The 19,123-nt window shown below is 50.5% G+C and overlaps 8 protein-coding genes across 8 annotated transcripts; 2 read left to right on the top strand and 6 right to left on the bottom strand.

Moving 5' to 3' along the window:
* Positions 1-426: 426 nt before the first annotated feature.
* Positions 427-2,360, bottom strand: A1O9_10812 (uncharacterized protein; the record flags this gene model as incomplete). The annotated part of the gene is made up of 6 exons (XM_013400042.1): positions 427-1,077; positions 1,166-1,261; positions 1,315-1,763; positions 1,823-2,128; positions 2,193-2,236; positions 2,284-2,360. The coding sequence occupies 6 exons, from the start codon at positions 2,358-2,360 to the stop codon at positions 427-429; spliced, it is 1,623 nt and encodes a 540-aa protein (XP_013255496.1).
* A 1,029-nt stretch (positions 2,361-3,389) lies between these two features.
* Positions 3,390-4,294, bottom strand: A1O9_10811 (uncharacterized protein; the record flags this gene model as incomplete). The annotated part of the gene is made up of 2 exons (XM_013400041.1): positions 3,390-3,610; positions 3,694-4,294. The coding sequence occupies 2 exons, from the start codon at positions 4,292-4,294 to the stop codon at positions 3,390-3,392; spliced, it is 822 nt and encodes a 273-aa protein (XP_013255495.1).
* A 1,400-nt stretch (positions 4,295-5,694) lies between these two features.
* A1O9_10810 (uncharacterized protein) lies at positions 5,695-7,305 on the bottom strand (the record flags this gene model as incomplete). Its single annotated transcript, XM_013400040.1, has 3 exons — positions 5,695-6,217; positions 6,269-6,549; positions 6,601-7,305. The coding sequence occupies 3 exons, from the start codon at positions 7,303-7,305 to the stop codon at positions 5,695-5,697; spliced, it is 1,509 nt and encodes a 502-aa protein (XP_013255494.1).
* Positions 7,306-7,910: 605 nt separating this feature from the next.
* On the top strand, positions 7,911-8,321 carry A1O9_10809 (uncharacterized protein; the record flags this gene model as incomplete). The annotated part of the gene is made up of 1 exon (XM_013400039.1): positions 7,911-8,321. The coding sequence occupies one exon, from the start codon at positions 7,911-7,913 to the stop codon at positions 8,319-8,321; it is 411 nt and encodes a 136-aa protein (XP_013255493.1).
* A 22-nt stretch (positions 8,322-8,343) lies between these two features.
* Positions 8,344-9,688, bottom strand: A1O9_10808 (uncharacterized protein; the record flags this gene model as incomplete). Its single annotated transcript, XM_013400038.1, has 2 exons — positions 8,344-9,479; positions 9,565-9,688. The coding sequence occupies 2 exons, from the start codon at positions 9,686-9,688 to the stop codon at positions 8,344-8,346; spliced, it is 1,260 nt and encodes a 419-aa protein (XP_013255492.1).
* Positions 9,689-10,878: 1,190 nt separating this feature from the next.
* A1O9_10807 (uncharacterized protein) lies at positions 10,879-12,135 on the top strand (the record flags this gene model as incomplete). Its single annotated transcript, XM_013400037.1, has 1 exon — positions 10,879-12,135. The coding sequence occupies one exon, from the start codon at positions 10,879-10,881 to the stop codon at positions 12,133-12,135; it is 1,257 nt and encodes a 418-aa protein (XP_013255491.1).
* Positions 12,136-12,557: 422 nt separating this feature from the next.
* Positions 12,558-13,990, bottom strand: A1O9_10806 (uncharacterized protein; the record flags this gene model as incomplete). The annotated part of the gene is made up of 3 exons (XM_013400036.1): positions 12,558-13,655; positions 13,710-13,774; positions 13,822-13,990. 3 exons carry the CDS (start codon positions 13,988-13,990, stop codon positions 12,558-12,560), a joined length of 1,332 nt encoding a protein of 443 aa, XP_013255490.1.
* A 791-nt stretch (positions 13,991-14,781) lies between these two features.
* Positions 14,782-18,760, bottom strand: A1O9_10805 (phospholipase D; the record flags this gene model as incomplete). Its single annotated transcript, XM_013400035.1, has 5 exons — positions 14,782-14,843; positions 14,896-15,511; positions 15,559-17,209; positions 17,259-17,333; positions 17,442-18,760. 5 exons carry the CDS (start codon positions 18,758-18,760, stop codon positions 14,782-14,784), a joined length of 3,723 nt encoding a protein of 1,240 aa, XP_013255489.1.
* Between the last annotated feature and the right edge of the window lie 363 nt (positions 18,761-19,123).

Here is a 19,123-nt window from a genome sequence, read left to right as displayed (position 1 = left end):
CGAATGGATATATGAACCTGGACCCCGCAGAGGCATCTCATTAAAAATTGCCACGGTGCTCGATGATCTCTTGATTACCTAACTCAAGTTGGGTACACTTATCGCGTTGACAATGTGAGAGGCTCAAGTTATTATGACATCTGCAGTGTAAACCTTGACCCTGAGTGAAGAGAGGCAGAGGCAGTGCTACGGGTGACAAATAAGAATGACAATAGTACTGTAAAAGGCAGGTTATGGACGCGACAGGTACTACGTACGAACAGGGCAAATAAATGTATTTCCCACGTAGGTTCAAGCAGTTTCCACTCCACTCACACACAATCTCTCTCCCAGGATACATAGTCGGACTTTATGTATAGAATAGGTACAATGTACATTGTAGGTACTCGGGTCCCTAGGTGTAGTATTAGCATGATCTGTCATTGATCACGCCGTGTTCTTCTCATTCAAAGTCTCGCTGTTTGCCTGAGAGGCTCGGCGCTGCTCCTGGGCGACACTCATCTGGCGGATGCTCATTTTCCTTGCTCCATCGCCGCCTTGTTCGGCGGTGCTGGCATCACGGAAGCTAACCTTGGGGCGGAACTTCTTGCTCTGCCAGGCCTTGTCAACCATCTCATAGAGCTCGTCAACCTGCTCAAGCGTAAGGCCCTTGGTCTCGTAGATCATGAACCAGACAAAAGCAAATCCGATGCCGCAAAACGTTCCCCAGATGAAAAATACTTTGGACTGTAGGTTTGCGTGCTCCACGTCCACGAGGTACGGTGTCGAATAAGCAATCGCAAAGTTGAGCAGCCAATTCGTAGCTGTTGTGATGCTTAGAGCTCGAGCTCTGATTTTCAGCGGAAAGAGTTCTCCTGTCACCACCCAGGCGACTGGACCCCAGCTGGATGCGAAGTGGTAGATGTAGATGCAGACGAATGCGATAGCCGTTCGTTGAGCTGCCAAGTCTTCCGTACCCGCCACGGTACCGGTGATGGCCACGATATATTGGCAGACACACATTCCAGCTGAACCCCATAGAAGCAAATTACGTCGTCCAAGTCTCTCAACTAGATAGAGTCCAGGGAAAGTACTGACCTGGATGTTAAACGGCACATTAGCTGGATGCAAAAACAGGGGGAAAGAAGAATCGGCGAATTGAAAATGAGGAAAATGTTAAACATACCACGTTGACAGTGTTGGTGATAACCTGGATGATGAAAGGATTCTGGAAGCCTGCGCGAGTGAAATAGGCGGTTCCGTAATAAAAAATAAAATTTACCTATTTTTCCAAGTCAGAAAAAAGCTCTTTGAATAAATGTCAATCAGCCTTACGCCGGAAAGCTGTTGGAGTGCCTGAAGTAAACAACCGGTGATGAGTCGTTTAGCAATTGTCCCCTTCAATAGGTCTGCATAGCTGCCCTTGCCCAATGACATCTCGTACTCATGGTTGGCACGCACTTCTGCGAGTTCTTCGACTAGACCAGGGTGATCCTGGGGAAGTCGGCGAAGCTTCGAAAGTGCTTTGATGGCTTTTTCGTAATTGCCCTTTTTGATGTGGAAGCGAGGGGTCTCGGGCAGAACAAGAAGACCTCCGACCAGAATGATAGCCCAGGCAAATTGCAGGGCGACAGGGATTCGATAAGAGCCCGAATCAGGTCGTTGACCGGTGCTATTATTGACGATTGCAGCTAAGAAGAGGCCAACTGTGATTGCGAGCTGGTAGCTTCCAACGATTGTCCCTCGAATCCATTTCGGCGCCGTTTCTGACTGGTAAAGAGGGACTGTGAGAGTGGCGGCGTGAGCTAGATGGAATGATGAAGTGGATTGTCTGGGGTCTTACTCATAGCTGAGATCAATCCAACGCCGTAGCCGGCAAAGAATCGACCGGCAATAAACAACGGCTGACTGGTTGCAGCAGTTTGCAAAATGACTCCGAGATTGAAGACAAATGCAGTTGAGAGAATCAAACCCATTCTTCGTCCAAAGAAATCCGCCGTCGGAGCAGCCGTGAGCGCACCGAGAAAGGTTCCCAGAGAGAGAATCGAGACGATGAGTGATTCCTCGCCGGAGCTGATGCCTGGCTCTCCATTGGCGTCGATATATCCTGTGGAAAATGTCTCCTTCCAGTAGGGCATCTCCAGGATGCCTGAGAATGGGGAGTCAGACTAATCACACATGGCTATATTAACCATAACGCTTGATAAACGCACCAGAAATTGTGCCTGTGTCATATCCGAACAGTAATCCACCAAAGCTGGAACCGTTAATATGATACGCAAAAGTTGAAGGAGAAGTACATACGCAACGAAGATACCAATCACAATGGCCACCCAGGCCGCGCCAGGCTCATCATCGGGTTTCTTTACTCGGACGGCCATTTCTACAGACTTTTCCTTCTCAAAGTCTCAAATGACAATTCTGGGGGGAGGTGGAAAAAGAATGGCGAAGAGGGGACCATCAGCGTTCTTATTTGCCCACACATTTTCGATACACGAGTGGGAAAACCCAGTTTTCTGAAGCAGCCAAATAGTGGGGAGAGGATTCAGAATGATATCGTCATACGATCAAGGGTGATTTGGGAAGTACTTTGTGGAGTTGAGAGGATGACCGCAAGGCTCTGGGCACTCCATCAACTGGGCAATGAGAGGCAGCGCCTAAAAAGGCAAGACTTGCCTTCGATTGTTGGAAACATGACTCTGTGGATACTGCGAATCAAAGCGGCCTCTTGATCGCTGTTAACGGATCAAATGATTGGAATCATAATGTCTAGGCATAGCCGGCCAAGATTTTCCTCCACTTGCCAAGGGCAGTCTTGGTACCCAGCCATTGACGCAAGCGGGGTTTCTTGTACGCAAGGCTGATCGGCGAAACCTACTCAGTCGGGGAAGGGTGCTGCGTGAGCTTCAGTCGGGTTTCAGCATTCAATCAATGAGATGAAATTGATCAGGTCTGTTGTACAATATTCGAATGGGCGAGGCGTCGGCATTGAATACACTTCCCTCGCGATCGTTCGATGGAGATCCAATTTGAGTTTCTCCGACGCCATGCGCCAACGTTGCATTGGGTGGGCATTCTATGCAGCCTGGAGGGGGGATGTGACAAGGTTCATCATTGCCACCAACTTTGTATCGAAGTGTGCATGGGGATATTAGTACCGAGTACGTGCAGGCTCAACCCTCTGCGTCTATTGGATCCATTCCATGTGTGAACACGTTCTCTTCAGCCAAAACTCAATCATTGCTGTGTTGAATGTATGACATGACGTCACATATTGATTCAAGTGATGAGCTCGTGACCCAGCAACCATAACCCTTTGGCTAAACAGCAGACGGTAAATGAAATGATTCCTTGCTTGTGCTACTTACCGACTTCAGGCGTTCCTTGAACTCAAAAATCCAATTCTCTCGCTAATCGAAGGCTATCCTGATAGCCTGCACCGTGTTTGGATGATTCGTAAAGGTGACCACCAATGTCTTGCCAGATTCGTCAAAATATGGGTGAGGAACTGCGGCATAGATAGAGCTTCCCTCTTGCAAAGGCGTAGCCTGATAAAGAGTCGTTGGCTCAGACCACGGGCCCTCTGGCTTTTGCGAAGTCTTCATGAGAACTTTAGAATTCATCCAATTGTCTGATGAAGGTATGGTATTAGTATTGGAAGATCCATACACCTTCAATCCTTTCTCGTTGAGCAAGTGGCACATTGAGACTTACCACAGTAGATGAACATCAAACAGCCAAAATAATTCGACCATACGACTTGGCCCTGGTTGATTTGCCAGAAGACGCTCTCGACCTCACCTAGGGAGGTCGCGTTCAATCGTTCTTTCTGCCAGACAAGACCGTTCCAATACTCGTAACATTCGAGAAGAGATGCCTCGTCGTGTCGTACCCGAGCAAGATACACCCAAGGGTTGTCAGCACCACCATGTCCATAGGCATACACATGACCCTTCCAGTGAAGGGCACATATGTCGCCATACCATGGCTCTGTCGTAGCATCCCACCAGTACTGCCCCAGCCTTTTGATTGATGGGCTTGGTGGGTATGTATGATGCTTTAGATGCACGGTGGCAACACCAGCTCCCACTAGAGTATTATTCCCATCTGGGCGATGATTCAGGAGGAAGTAAAGGACGCCTTGACCTGGACTTGTCTCGACAACATTGGTGATGCCCAAAGCGCATTCAGCGGGATCCTCGTTAAGATCATTCATCAATGGGCAGAACTGCGGCGGATATCCATCGTCGTTGAGAGTGGGATCAACCACCATCAGAGGGTCGTGAGTTGCAAGGGCAATAGAGTCGCTTGTCATTCCGCGCCATGTGTCCGAGTAGTCTGCGTCACTATACAACGTGTCACCGTAACTGAGCAGGATATGGCGACCTAGCCGACCCTGAAAACCCAGATCTCTTTTCACGTAGGTGGTAGAGCTACGGACGTTGCCTAGAAACTCGACGCAAGAGACATTTATGTTCGGTGGGTATTCCTTTGGTACCCGTGTGTCTTGATCGCTCTCTGCTGGATAATTTGATGCTGGTAGGGCCTGGACAAGAACAGTTAGGCAAGATAAAATAGGTATAATGAGAATAGATATGGAATCCATGAGTATATGGGAAGGAGGACGTGAAGTAGAGTCATGGTGCCCTCTAGGCTCTGAGCAGGTAGAAGGAGCTTTCGCCGTCTGTTGTGGTTCTTATAGGCACACATCTTGATCCAGGCTTCCCCCTACCCTTCAGTTGGTGGCAGCTCACATCAAACGAAAGGGTGGGAGGTTTGAAAGCAGTTTCCGGAGATGCGATCGAGTCAAGGAGTGACTTGTGTAGTAGCCATCGACAGAAGCCCAGTGCCGAAGCAGTCCACAAGGTAATAGCGGACCACATATTCTGAACTCCTCTGATATCTATGATGAGGGCAGGAGATTCAGGAAAAGGTCACTTACTTTGAAGCGCAATCGGAGAAGGTCCGTGTCCATGGCAGGATGTGAGGCGGCAGTCGCAGGAGAGTATCCCGAACTCGTGGCAATTGGATTCGTGAAACCTTGATTGTGAGGCTCATTGGAAGATGGCGTATCAGATGGTGTCAGTGGCTCTCGCCATTGATTGATGATTTCACCTGTCCATTGAGAAAAGCGCTTGCGGAGAGGCCGAATATGCTGTGCTGCGAATTTGCCCTTGTCCATTGCATTGGAGTCGTCGGGTGAACTTAAAAGGAGGGTGACAGGACAGGGGTAGGGTGTACGAGACGTTCGAATATGTATCACAGAGTGCTTGTTTGTGTCATCGAAAAGGTAGCAGGTAAAGCGACAGGTGGAAGGTAGATGGTCTGGTGGTGAAATACGTGTAGGTACAAAGGGCTGTCAAAGACACGACATTCGGAAGCCACGGCGCATCGAGGGTTGATGTGTCTGGGGTCCTGCATGTGAATCTCCATATCTCCATAAAGTGCCGAGTGTGGCATGGAGCGATGAATATTATCACTGTCCGCAATAGTCGTGATTGGCACATGTTGATTGTGATGTCCTCGGAATTTCAACCTGATGCCGAGGCATACGCGCTGCATTTTGATAGTTACTACATTAATCTTAGTCAGTTACTGAATTGTCGACGTTGCAGGATTGAGACGTACAACTTCCTTTATCTTGATTGATATGTACTTGGATCTTCTGCGGAAGACCATGACAGAAAACATTCCATGAACCAAATCTAGTGCCGCTTACTCGGAGCGCTTTCCAATCCGTGGCAGGAGGAACCATGTCACCAACATCGATGCGAGTGAAATCAGGACGATTGGGTGAAGAACCACAGTGCCTAGACGCTGTGCCAACATACCAGTGATAAATGGTACCAATGCACCTCCTGACGAGCCCATACCTCCAACCACCGAGAGAGCAGTGACCTGGATGTTTCTAGGCAATAGTTTCGAAAACACCGCTGTCGCACATGGATAGACTGGCCCAAGGAAGAGACCGACGAGTGATTCTGCGACGGCGTTACCAATAATGTTCGGTACCAACCACACCAAGAGTTGAAAGCCTGCTGCCCCAATAGTAAGGCCCACCACCGCACGTTTCTCGCCCAACTTATGAGCGAAATGTGTCAAGACAAACCTGCCCACGGTTATCCCTAACCAAAATCCTGATCCTATATGACCTGCTTGAGATGGATCGCCATTCCGATAAGTGATGAGGTAGGAGATGACCCAGCCTGAGATGGCAACTTCGGCGCCCTGGTAGAAGCTGTGGGACGGTTAGCTATCATAGCTTTTGAATTAGCATGAAAGATCATACAATATGAAAGCAGCGCCAAGGAGGGTAGTCCTCTGCCCGAGGGCCCGCCGCAGTAATTGAGATTTTGTAGGTTCACCCGGAGATGCAGCCTGACGTGATGCAGTCTGTTCAAGCTCCGTAAGCAACGGAAATGCGGCGTCACTTTCGAATCCCTTATAGGACCAGCCCATGAATATGATGGAGGCTAGCGCAAGAGACAAGGGAACGAAGTAGAAGTACGACCAACGAATGCCCCTGGTCACAATGGCGGTCGCCATCAGAGGGGAAACAGTACCACCAACCTAGAATAGTCAATCACATCGTAAAGGTGAGTGAGATCAGAGAGGACTTACTCCGTACAACCCATGCATGGAGCCTAAGATCACGGTGCCTCGCATCAGGTTGACCATGAATGCGTTGGTCATAGCCAAGAAGAAACCCATACCCGAGCCCAAGAAGAAGAAGCTCAACACCACAACAGGGAATGGGGGCGCACAGACAAGGGCGATGTAGCCGATGCTCATAAGACAGGCAGCGACAACGCAAGAGAGTGCTCGCCCAATTTTGCCCTCAATCATCTGACATACAGGCACGATGGAGATAAAGCCGATGGCATTGGTGATAAAAATCAAGGAAACCACGCCATAGCTAATGTCATATTCCTTCTCAAGATAGGGGATAAGAGCGCCTGTGGCCGCATCATTAATGCCCATCAGTAAAAACATGACTCCTGCGGCGGCCAATCTCCATCGGTTTCGAGGAGGGTTAGATGCCGACGGAATGAAAGCATCGATAGCCTGGTCTGGGTTTTGCGACGTGCCGAAGTTTGATTCTAGCTCCTCCTGAGACTGGGAGAAGGATTGCGTAATCGTGGTGGGCGTCTCAGGAGTCGTCTTTGGTCCATTCAGACGTTCACCCCACCTCAATTCGTTCAATTCATACTCGGTCGGTTGACCGGTAGAAACCTGATCACGATGCAGGACAGGGGCCAAGCCTGAAACCGGCAGAGAAGGCTTGCTTTCGTGGGTAATGAATGCCCCAAGAATCGGGGCAGACATCTTGGTGTATGGGGCTTGGTGTGTGACAACACTTCTATCTATTGCTGTAGGCTTTGCATGAATGACCAAATGTATGGACCGAAGGACACGAGAAACAAAAAGAGAACAGAGAAAGTGAGAGGAGAGGTTGAAGGGTCTATGGACTTGGTTTTCACCATGACCAACATCCACTGAAATGCCCCATCATTCTCCGCCAAAGCGCCTTTCAAAAAGCGATATGCTTAGTCAGGCGTTGAGCATGTAGGCTAGCCTTTCGGGTTGATATGCCCAGAGCTCGAGAAAAGGGAAATGGTTCGCCGCGGTTTAGAAACCATATGGGGGTCGAATATCTGCCTAAATGAGGATCCATCACGTTTTCTGCACTGGTGCAGTAAGGATGGGCGGTGAAATGGGCGAATTCGAGATAAGAACTTCGGAAGATCTGCTGCCGATATCACATGTTAGGCGGTTAGCCTTCCTCTTTGCGAAAGGGTTCCCCGCACAAGAATTTCGGTTGCAAATTCACGCATGATTTCCATATGCAGGTCCGCCGTACGACTTTCGTCGCCCTGACCTAGGAGTACAGTTGACTCACCCTCACCCTGCGCTTGGTTGACTCATGCGCCATGTCTCGCCGAAAGCTTCGTAATACTGTCGAAGAGACACTGACCCCGCCGGGCACCCTTCTCCAAACCGAGACCATTGCTCGTGTAGTGAAAGCCAATGGCAAGGACCTCTACACCGTGCAGCTTCCCTCAAGCGAAGAAACCCTCCTCGTCGAACTCGATGCTAAATTTCGTGCCACTGTCTGGATCAAACGCGGTGGCTATGTTCTCGTCGACACCTCTAAAACCTCAGGGCGCGACAACAAGATCCAAGGGGAGATCGTGAACGTGGTCCGAGATGAAAAAGCGTGGAGAAAGGAATCATATTGGCCAGCAGAGTTCGTCAAGAGGCGTGCTCCTGTAGATAGTGATGAGGAGGAGTCTGTTGTGGGAAAGATGCCTCCATCAGACAGTGAAGAGGATGAAGGATGAAACGACATCGTCGATGCTGACCTCAACCAGCTTTGACGCTCCTCTTCACTGGGGGCCGAATATGGTCAACAGGAGGAGCAATAAGAGCACACATAACCTGCACAGCAAGCTCCATAACCACGAAGCCAGAACTCATGTCTGTGCTTGGGAACACCAGCCAAGAATATTCCTGAATTGCCCAATTGAGCAGCACCCAGACGGGGCCGCCTCCCGCCCTCCAGAGAAGATATGGAGTGGCCCAGCCGAGATATGCATAGAATTGATAATGCAGACTCCTGGCACACAGAAGACCAATCACCAGACTCCCCAACAGAGTGTCCATGACAAACGTGGGCGTGATCTTCTGGGAGATTTTGGTCTGCTCGCCCTCATTGAGAGGGCTGAAGTGCTTAGTCACAAAGTCCCCCAAGCTCGAAGCAGTGGGACGAACCCACTTCGTCTGGAAGAAAGAGAGCAGCAGGGCGAGGTGCACCACCAACAGACCAATAGCAAAACCTTTAGAGAGAAATGTGTCCTCCCCGACAAATCGCCAATTGACCGTCCATTTGAAGAGAAACTGTCGTCCGAAATCAAACGCTCGTAGAAAGTAGTCCAGACCAGTGTCTCTCGTCAAGAAAGGCGCTGCCAAAACAAGTTGAGACAGGACAACCGATGAGCCAGACCAGACTGCACCGGCAAGTCCGGCGCCCTGGAGGAGGACAACCCCAACGCCCGGCGCAGCGAGGAGAAGCGTCATCTTAACTCCCAACCCCAGGCCCCAGACTAAGGCTCCGGCAGCCCACTTCCGCCTTTGCAGGAGGTAGATAGCGAGCCACAGGCCTACCACGGCCCAGCAATCATTGAACAGCCTCAGCACGTATATAGAATGCAGTCTCTTACTCAACGCCAGCGGCACCAACAACCACGGCGGGGCGCCGACCCGCCTGTAACAGGCAAGCACCACCGTCAGCGTCACGAGATACAGGCCGGCAAAGATGGTCTGGGCGCGCAGGATATTGGTGCCCTCGTCGGTAAGGTGGTAGAGCGCAGTGTAGATGTATACGTGCAGGGCTGGGTAGACGAGGGGACCCGTGGGACCCGTAATCTTGGTGTACTGTCGTTCGCCGTCGAGGAAGAGTTGGATCTGCACCATGTAGGTGCTCCAGTCGATTTCCGTGTCTGTATGGGAGTTTCACCGCCAAGGCGTCAGAACGAGGATCTGAGAGATTGGCCTTGGAGCAGAGAAGAACAAGGGGGAGCATACACGAGACTTTCCAAATGATGAGACTGCAGAGCATAGCCTCTCCCAGGATCATCAGCGGACCAATCCATCTTGTATGCTTGGAGTTCGACAGGAGATCTTGCATGGTGGCCAACAAACCATTCATGATGGTGAGACGGATGTACAGACAATGCCAGAATGATGGCTTGCGTGGGATACCGATGTCCACCGGGCCGCGACAGTTTGACTTGTTCACCGCAGGAGCTGCAGAATTCCCATCACGACGACTGCATTATCGATATATAAAAAACAATGGTTAATCAGACAACAATTCACAAATCGAGTCGTTGGTTGGTAAACACCAAAATACCTAGGTACGTGTCATCTCGCTAAAACGCGAAAGCCGCAAGTCGGTACTCCATATCCAAACCCCACAATCTATTTGGATACTTGTACGAGTACACTTACTACTAATTAAGCACCTAACTAGCTACCTAAGTACCTAATAGGCACCTAGTCCTCCGGGTCTGGACTAATCAAGTACTTTGATCAACCTCGTTAACCCAAACCATTCCATTTTCGACGCCAAAATGCATAATTTAGTACGGACTAAGAACCTACACTAACTATAAGCAGCATTAGTGGGGAAAGCTCTCACCATAGCCAAGCGACGTCATTCCCTCCTCACATTTTCTTCCTCCGATTCCCGCGTCTCGAGCTGCCCTAGTGACCCATAACAAGACTGCACCGACCTGGATCAGCGTCATGGACCATGATTGCGAGCGGAGGCGGGGACGAGCTTCCCTCCCTAAAAGTGTCAGTCTTAGTACATGACATTGTCATTCAGACGGACCAAGGTAAATTTGGACTCATCCACCGCCTAGTAAAGCAGAAAGACATCCATCGCTCGACTTCTCACGGTCGAATCGACCTTTCATCTTTCCTCGCGTTTCTTCCCCTCTTGGCTTTGGTCTAGAAGTCCGTCCGATACCGCTGGACACTACAGACTTGTTTAAACAAGTTCCACCAGACTGGGCTTTGCCGCTGAGCTTTCCGGCGAGTCCTTTTAAAGTTTGGGCGTGAGAAGGCCTGGGCCCATAGCCTATGGCCGAGAAGTCGAGGTATACTCGTGCGTGATTTGTGTGAATAGAATAGCCAGGGGCCGCTGTTCTTGCCGCGAGAATCGGATCATATACATGGATAGAGGATCACGACGACATGGTCCTTGACACATATAAAGACGTATATTGGCAACGATTGGAAGCCCAAGAAAAACAATCAACACTGCTAGCCTCACCACAGCCGGATCTCAGCTCAGTGTAGATAGCTCTATCTCCACAGTCACATCTCAACAACATGGCATCCTCCAAGCAAGGGCCACCGGCGACGGCGCCGCATGACCTAAACTGCCTCACGATCTCCGAACTCCAGCGCGTCGCACGGGACCGCATGGACAAGCAAACACGGGACTACTACAACGAAGGGGCCGACGGCGGGAGCACACTCCACGAGAACGAGTCGGCCTACAGACGGTACCGGATCCGGCCGCGCGTGCTGCGCGACATCTCACGCATAGAGACCACCGTGCCCATCTTCGGCCACCGCAACGCGATGCCCTTGGGTGTCGCGCCCGCGGCGATGCAATGCCTGGCGCACTCCGACGGCGAGATAGCGACAGCGCGAGCGTGCCGGGCCAAGGGGATTGCGATGGGCCTGAGCAGTTTCTCGACGAGCACACTCGAAGACGTGCGCGAGGCCAGCGGCGAGATCCCGAACGTGCTGCAGCTGTATCTATTCGAGGAAAAAGAGAAAAGCCGCCGGCTGATCGAGCGCGCTAAGAAGGCCGGGTACAAGGCGGTGATGCTCACGGTCGATACGCCCATGCTGGGCCGCAGGAATCTCGAGATCAGGAATCAGTTCGCCCTGCCGAGTCATTTGAAAATCGCGAACTTCCCGGCCGGAGATGACGAAGACGCCGTGGAGGACGAAGCATCATCATCCCCATCCTCATTCAAACAGTCAAACCAGAACCGAAAACCCCCCCGCCGCCGCTCCTCCCCGGGCTACCAAGACGGCGCCCGCCGTGTCCACCCCGCCGGCCCGATAACATTCCACAGCCACGCACCCAACCCGACCCTCTCCTGGGAGTCGTCCATCCCATGGCTCAAGTCCGTCGCGTCACCGATGCAAGTCTGGGTGAAGGGGATCGCGACCGCCGAAGACGCGCACCTGGCCCTGCAGCACCACGTCGACGGCATCATCGTGTCCAACCACGGCGGCAGGCAACTCGACGGCGCACTCGCGACCCTGGACGCCTTGCCGGAGGTCGTGGCTGCTGTCCAGAAGCGAATCCCCGTGCACGTCGACGGCGGCATCCGGCATGGAACCGATGTCTTCAAGGCGATTGCGCTGGGCGCCGATTTCTGCTGGGTCGGACGCCCCGTGCTGTGGGGCTTGGCGTATAAAGGGCAGGAAGGCGTCGAGTTGTGTTTGCGGTTGTTGATGGATGAGTTCAAACTGTGTATGGGTCTGGCCGGGGTCACGCGCGTGCAGGATATTTCGAAGGACTATCTGGCCAAGGTCGATCGTGATGGGTTTCCGAGCCGTTTGTGAAGGGAACTAAAGAAGATATGGGGCCCTACTTATGACGGATACTTATTTTGGAAGCTCTTTTTTCCGTCATAGAATCTACGAGCGTTGCGGAGAAATCTATAAGTGGGTTATTTGTTCGAATTGAGAGCTTCGACCAGCAAAATCCATGTAGCCTCTTCCACTCAGAGAAGTAAGGTATTTGCTTCCTGTATTGCCCCGTCTAATTGTAACATGTTCTGATGCTGTGCCCCATTCCCTTGCTTTGCGTGAAAACTTGCAGCGCCTGAGCTCTCTATAATCTCACACCAAGCTTATTGGTATCGGCCCTAAACGCCCGCTTTCTATCGCCATCTAACCACGATCAAATCGCAATACAAACTTCCAACTAGAGTATCGTAGAAGTCCTCCACTTGCGTGATGACCGATTTCAAAACCGCTTCAAGCTACCAGTCTTGGATCTTGGGCGCAACGAAGTTGACAGTTCCATCCTCCATATACCCATATGTTCCTAGTACGCCACCCGTGATCTCCCGCATGACCATGTTGAAGTCGGCACTGTTTCGAATGTCACATTTCTTGCTTGCTGACTCCGTATGTGAAACCCATGCGGCGGTAGTTCTGAATCTTTTCAAGCATGATGGGCATACCACGACGCCTCCCACATGTGAAGAGGACAGCAGGTGATCACGAAACTGTTGTGCATCATTGAACTGGCGGCTGCATCTGCTCCCTGGACAAACGTATTCTTGTCTCATAACATCCCAAAAACGCTCAACGTCAAGACCTGTGGAGGTTGAAATGACTGATCTTGGTTGCGTGGTGACATGATCATGCTTTCCACTGGGTTTGGTGCTGACACTGTCGATACCTTTGAAGGTGGGGGCACTGCTCTCCTGCAAAGCTTTGGTAGTAAGCTTTTGGTCATAGATCGACACAACTGCGTTGCGGTTTTCTTGCGGAGGTCTTGCAGTAGTGCCAATGGAGTCTAGCCATCCTTCGATCTTGTTAGTTGCACTTGTTGCGCCTTCAGTTGGCTGATGGTTTGCCCATGCTGGGCGCTGAGAGATGTGTAAGTTGGTCATGTTGACAAGAGGGAGTGGTTCATCCGGATTGAGGAAATCTTTAGTAGACGCTGTCGCCTTGTTTGGTTGATTGCCAGGGATTTGAGGGTCTGATGCCGTAGGCGCAGTTGGTGGAGCGACGAGTGGGAACTGTTGAAGTGATGCTGTGGAAATCGGCCCACCAATAGCTGTCTGTAGAGATCTGTCTACCCTTGATGCAGGTACGTCGTCAATGAAACCAAGTTGTGCGCTAGCTTGATCTCGAGATTGCTGGCCAGGATTGATCTGGGGCAGCCCAAAAGCGTTCGTCTCTTGAGCCCATGCTTCCTTTTCAAGTTGCTTTTCGGCTCTCTGGAGTTGGAAATCAGTCATTTTGATCACTGTGCACTCATCACTCTCGATGTGAAACATGAGCGCTGCGGCGGAGGTGAAGCGAGTTTTGCACCCAGCACATTCAAGTTTTTGACTTGTTCGATGTTGCTACCCATGGTCAGTACTAAGTAGAGCGACTTAGATGGCTTTTCCAAAACTCACTTGTTCGACGTGTATGTCTCGTGCTGCCACGCTATTGTACTCAGTGCCACATACTGGACAGCAGTCTAGAAATGAGTCAGGCCGATGTTGATTATGAACAAGATTCACATACTATGTGCTGGGCTTCCTAGTTGATGGATGAAATAGAGCATGTCATCCTCACAGTCGACGTCGCATCGGTCACAGTAACTATGATCGGGGTCTTTCTTCTTGTGAGAGATCATGGCATCTCTGCTTGAGAAATGCTTGAAGCAGTCCTTATAGGTGCATTTAACCTTCATCTTGAAAGAGTGAGCCGACTCGAAATAGGAGGACAGTGATTGAAAAGTCAACAAAAGCGTATTGCAACGGCAAGGAGATGAAGTCAGTGGGGAGAACCAGAAGAAAACTTGAATGCTGAGAAGTGGTAAAAAGGGAAAATCCTCCAAGAGGCAGGAACGTGAACAGTGGGACACAATGTATAGTCCGAGAAGGAAAGTCAACGGTTCAGTAGTGGATCTCACAGCCTGCCACTTCCCAAGGCGGGGCACTAGGCGAAGAGGGTCTGGGAAAGAAGTATCTGACTCTTTCTCTTACATGAGCCAGGTTGTTTCAAAGGTTTATCAACCGGGCCCTTTTTCGCTCTCTACAGGGACCTTGGGCACTATATGTGAAGTCAGAGGATGGATTAAGGATGTTGAGTTGACGGGAAAAGGAAAGTGGCTCGAAGGTGAAGCTTTGGGGTTCGAGGAAGGCGCGATGTGGTTGTGACGGCTGGAGATTTTGGTACGGATTAAAGTTTGGCCCACTCCGCACCAACGTCCGGTACCTACGAGGAAACAGCCCTATCTAGTAGTCTTGGATGACATGGCCTTCGGGCGGCTTCGAGGTTCCCTCAATCACTTGGAGATCTCCGGTGATGTGACTATAACTTATTAACATTTGGTCGGACACCCTGAGCGGACTTGGGCTCGACCAAACTAATCGCCATAAACAAGGAAAATGTTTCGCCATGTCTTCATGCGCTTTGTTCATCGAGACATGGTCATCACAATAGCAAAACTATCAGCAGAATGCGTGTCTCTAATACCCCTCAAGTGTAGAGCTCCTCTGTCAGTGCATTCAATGACAACCCTTCTTTGGCGATGTCTTCATCTGTGACACAAGTCAGTTTTGGGCACGACCTTAGAGTGTGGATACAACTTACTTTGCAAGAAGCACAGCGGCATCTCAACCAATGTGCCTTTCACTTGACTGAGCAGGGCTTTGAGCTCTTGAACTCCGCCTGGAAAGTCTGCAGGCACCACGTGACCATACTCAACCCTTGGTGGCAGTCTGCCCTTATCTTTATCCCCGGCCTGTGCATCGGCATTCCGGAAGAAGTACTCGTAAAACTCCTTGTACTCGTCCCATGAATGAATTTCATCATCTGGTACGGCTCGGAATGCCTTCCGAAAAACCTGTGTATTTGTCCTTGCTCGAGTGTTCCAAAGACTCTGGAATGCATCAGAGAGCGGATCTGACACAATATGATCCTCTGGGGTACCCCAATCGTACGCATTGGGAACACCGACAGGTTCATAATTCGCATCAGGACGCCGGATGTCCTGCGGGCGGACCAGACCCAAATGCTTTCGGAAGAGCTGCCTTCTTAGTGATGCTGCGAAACGGCTTGCTTGCCATGGTTGACCAGCCATGGAGGATTGTTGTGGTGTGGGGTCATTGATCAAGATCGCTATCTCACTATCATGAGAACCAAGTTGGCTACGATCGTTGAGATTGGCAGATCCACATATGACAATGCGATCATCTGCAATTAATGTCTGGTTGTGTTAGAGAAACTTGACAGTTTGGGGAAATTGATACTTACCTTCGAGTGAATGTATAATTCCTCACTGACGAATGAATTCAACTCGGCCTCAGGTGGACCATCCCACGGCACTGATTGAATGTCCTGTCCTCCGAGCATGTAACACTCTGATACACTATCCCACCGTCCACTTCCAGGAATGGTCTGTGCAACAGCTTGATATTGCTGGTATTGGGGTGCCTGACCTGGCTGTGAAACACCAGTTCCCTCTCCGTAAGGACCGTATCCGGCACCAACTCTATCATCATGTTGCTTCCGCGCGTCCTCATAAGGGACGCCGCTCTGTTGTTCAACTTGTTGCATGGTCTTGTCGCGATTGATCCGGTCATAGCTCCGTAGATTGTAAAATCGAATGTAATCCAACGGGTTGTACCCTGCTTGCGCAATTTTTTCCATGATAGAATGCCCACCTCGGTTGATTGAAAAGTACTGAAATTCCATAATAGCACGGGTTCCGAGGGAGCCATCCTCGCGAAGGTCACCGGCAAACGCAGGAACGGCTGGAATGACAACGATTATCTTGTACCTCTCACCATTCCTTGCTGCTCTCAAAATTCTTTCGACAATGGCCTGGCCGATCAAGTTCTTGACAGGTTTTTGCTGATCGCCGGTAGCGGTGATGAAGAACTGATTCTCAATGTAGACAAAGTGCTGGCTATTTCGGATCACATCTATGTAAGCGTTTTGAATGGAGTGCTCCAGAGGAGTACCGTTGCTCCACTTTGTACTGCTTCGCAGAATTTGGCAGGACATTGGACCTCGTGGTTGGCTTTGAGGACGTCCGTAATGATCCGTCGTGCCAGTATATTTACCTTGGTACTGTTGGAACTTTTGTCCAGCAACGTTTCCAATCGCAGAGAGCTCCTGACCAAGACGCCTCCCCTCTTCGCGATACTGATCAAATCTTCCTCGCAGACCCCTGTCGCTAGGAAGGGCTCGCTCATTTTCGTCACCGCGGCCATAATCATCAATTGCTCTAGTTTGTTCTCCAGTGCCTTGATAAGATGGATGTTGGTAGGTTTGCCCGGGCGATTGTTGGCCAGGCGCGCCTGTTGGTGTTTGACCATATGCAGAGTATTGATCCTGGGGGCCAGTTGACGGCTGATGGGCCGAGTATGTCTGGTCAAGGTGCGACTGGGGAGGAGGTCCAGGCGGTGGTGGAGGGAAATTCTGCTGATAAGGCTGGTTCTGAGACTGATTGTAGTTGATCTGACTTCCAGGACTTTGTGTCTGGGTGGGTTGGAATGAAGGACTCGGAGGCTGTCCATATTGTGGCTGAGTTCCTTGTAAGTACTGGCTTGGTTGTCCACCGATTTGGCCCGGAATTGTAGCTGATTGGTGTTGATACTGCTCAGGGTTACTTGGTGTGTGTGGTCTGTTCGTGCTTTGCCAAGCAGGTTGGGCGTAGGGTTGACTTCCCGGAGGCGGAGGGAAAGATCCGCTGGGTTGAGAGGGTTGCGAGGATTGCGGGCGAGACTGGGGTCGTTGACCTATTCCTGATGACGGATGCGTAAAGTCGTCATTGATCCTAGAGTACCTAACATCCCTCCGAACGTTGTATTTCTCATCATAGATGAAATTCCATCGATCGGTGAAGTGATGGCGGAGATCTTGAACACAAGATCCTTGTAAGCTCAACGCAATGTCGGACCTTGGTATTGTTAGCCAGAACATAACTAGAAATGATTAGGCGAACCTACCATCCCATTCTAGAACTTTTTGTTCTGTCAAGTTTGTTCTGGAAGGGATTCGCAACATCGCTGAAGTCCATGACCCTGTACATAGCACATACGTTAGACAAATTTATGATGTCGAGAAACAAACCGGGGCATGGTTCGCAGAATAGTGTAGGTAGGCACGAGTGAACGCTGAGATGAACCAACCTTGCATTATTGAAGTCCTGGCCAGGAAAGACTATCTCATTAATGTTCGACGGGTGCGCATCGGCAATGGCATGCTGGTTGGTATCCCATCTGCCAAAACAGAGGTCAAGCCCACCCATGAAGGCAATTCTGCCATCAATCAAACATAACTTTTCATGATGGGCCCAGTAGAGGATGACATCATCGTTCAACCCGTAAATGCCTTTCAACGCATCTGAACCAAGCTTAGAGGCACCGGCCGCGTCAAGCTTGAGGTTTTGGAAGGAAGATATCAAGGAGGAGTGTGCAGTTTGTGCATCGGGAAGATGGTCTGGGTGTCGAAATACCGCGATATTTGGTGAAAGTTTCTCAAGTTCATGTTTAGTATGCGCGGAGGACAGGGCTAAAGGAGGAAGGATTAGTGGGTATTCTCTCTCTGCAGATTCCAATGAAGTTGATGTTGACCTAAGACCCAGAGCCACTAGGAAAGAAGTAAGAGCATTTGTTGACTGGGGAAGTTGAGAGTGGAGATAATCGAGAATGGGAGGGGAAATCCACCTACTCAGTGCTTGTGTGACTTCTTTGTAAACAATGATATTGACCTTGACGCCACGCTGAGCCGCTCTCTGCAGAGTCCTGTCGAGTCTCCATTGTTCGTTTTGAGAGGGAGGACGGCGGAGATACAATTCAGGAGTCAACCACCAATCGAGGATCCAGATCGATTCTCTGGCAGCTTCTAGAGCTTGGCTTACAGCCCAGAAGTATCCACAACCATCGACATACCATTTGACATCGTTGCCAGGACGTTCCGGCGCGAAGCTTTGAAATCGACTATTGCCTACTGGGTAGTTTGGGGAAGCTGGGGCGTTCGAATAACCAGAATAGCCACTTTGGCCCGGTGGCTTGTTGGAGTATTGGCTTGGAGGACGATTGTCAGGACCAAGCAAGTTAGCCACGTCAGACCCAATATTGTGAAAGGTAGAATGGAGAGTCCCTAATAGCTTGCCAGCTAGATCGGGCGTCTGTTGGGGAGGTTGAGTTGGAGGACCTCCTGGATAGGGAGATGTACCAGTCTGAGGATAGCCGGTGTTGGGACCTTGCTGACCATAATATCCCTGGTTGGAAGAAGAAGATCCAGTATAGCCGAAATTCTGAGCAGGCGGAGTCTTGAACTTATCATACTCGGACTTGAATTTGCGGAAAGTGTCCCCGACTAAAGAACGGTCACCTTGCCCTTGCCCTTGCCCTTGACCGGTACCTGAAGGCCCCCTAGATTGGGTGTAATCTTCGCCATAAGCGAGTCCGTCGTCATCCGGCTTCGGTGGCTGATAGTAAGACATGGTTGGAGATTTAGATGGAGGTCGAGGACAGACGCGAGATTATATTCTAGCTCATGTCAAGGAGAAAGAAGTGAGCTTGATAGAGATAACCCGTGGGGTTGAAGACAGTGGCAAGTCTGACAATGAGCCCAAAATTGAACGAAAGAGCTTGGTCTTGTTTCACCATTGAAGGAGTTTCAGCTGAACAAGCATGGCACATTTCTGGTGCAAATGACTGGGAAAAGCCAGCAGTTCACTCCTTGCCAAGCAATCGGTGCATAAATATTGCATTCTGTTGTGGTTAGTAGCCTACAGCGAACAGGTAAACAGGATCCCAATCTGCGCCTCCCGGGATGCGTGAGACGTTGGAGGGGCAAGTCACCC

This window comes from Exophiala aquamarina, assembly GCF_000709125.1.
Source record: "Exophiala aquamarina CBS 119918 chromosome Unknown aczIA-supercont1.15, whole genome shotgun sequence".
Classification (NCBI taxonomy): domain Eukaryota; kingdom Fungi; phylum Ascomycota; class Eurotiomycetes; order Chaetothyriales; family Herpotrichiellaceae; genus Exophiala; species Exophiala aquamarina.
Note: the sequence above shows the minus strand (reverse complement) of the source record. Positions and strands in the feature narration are given on the sequence as shown.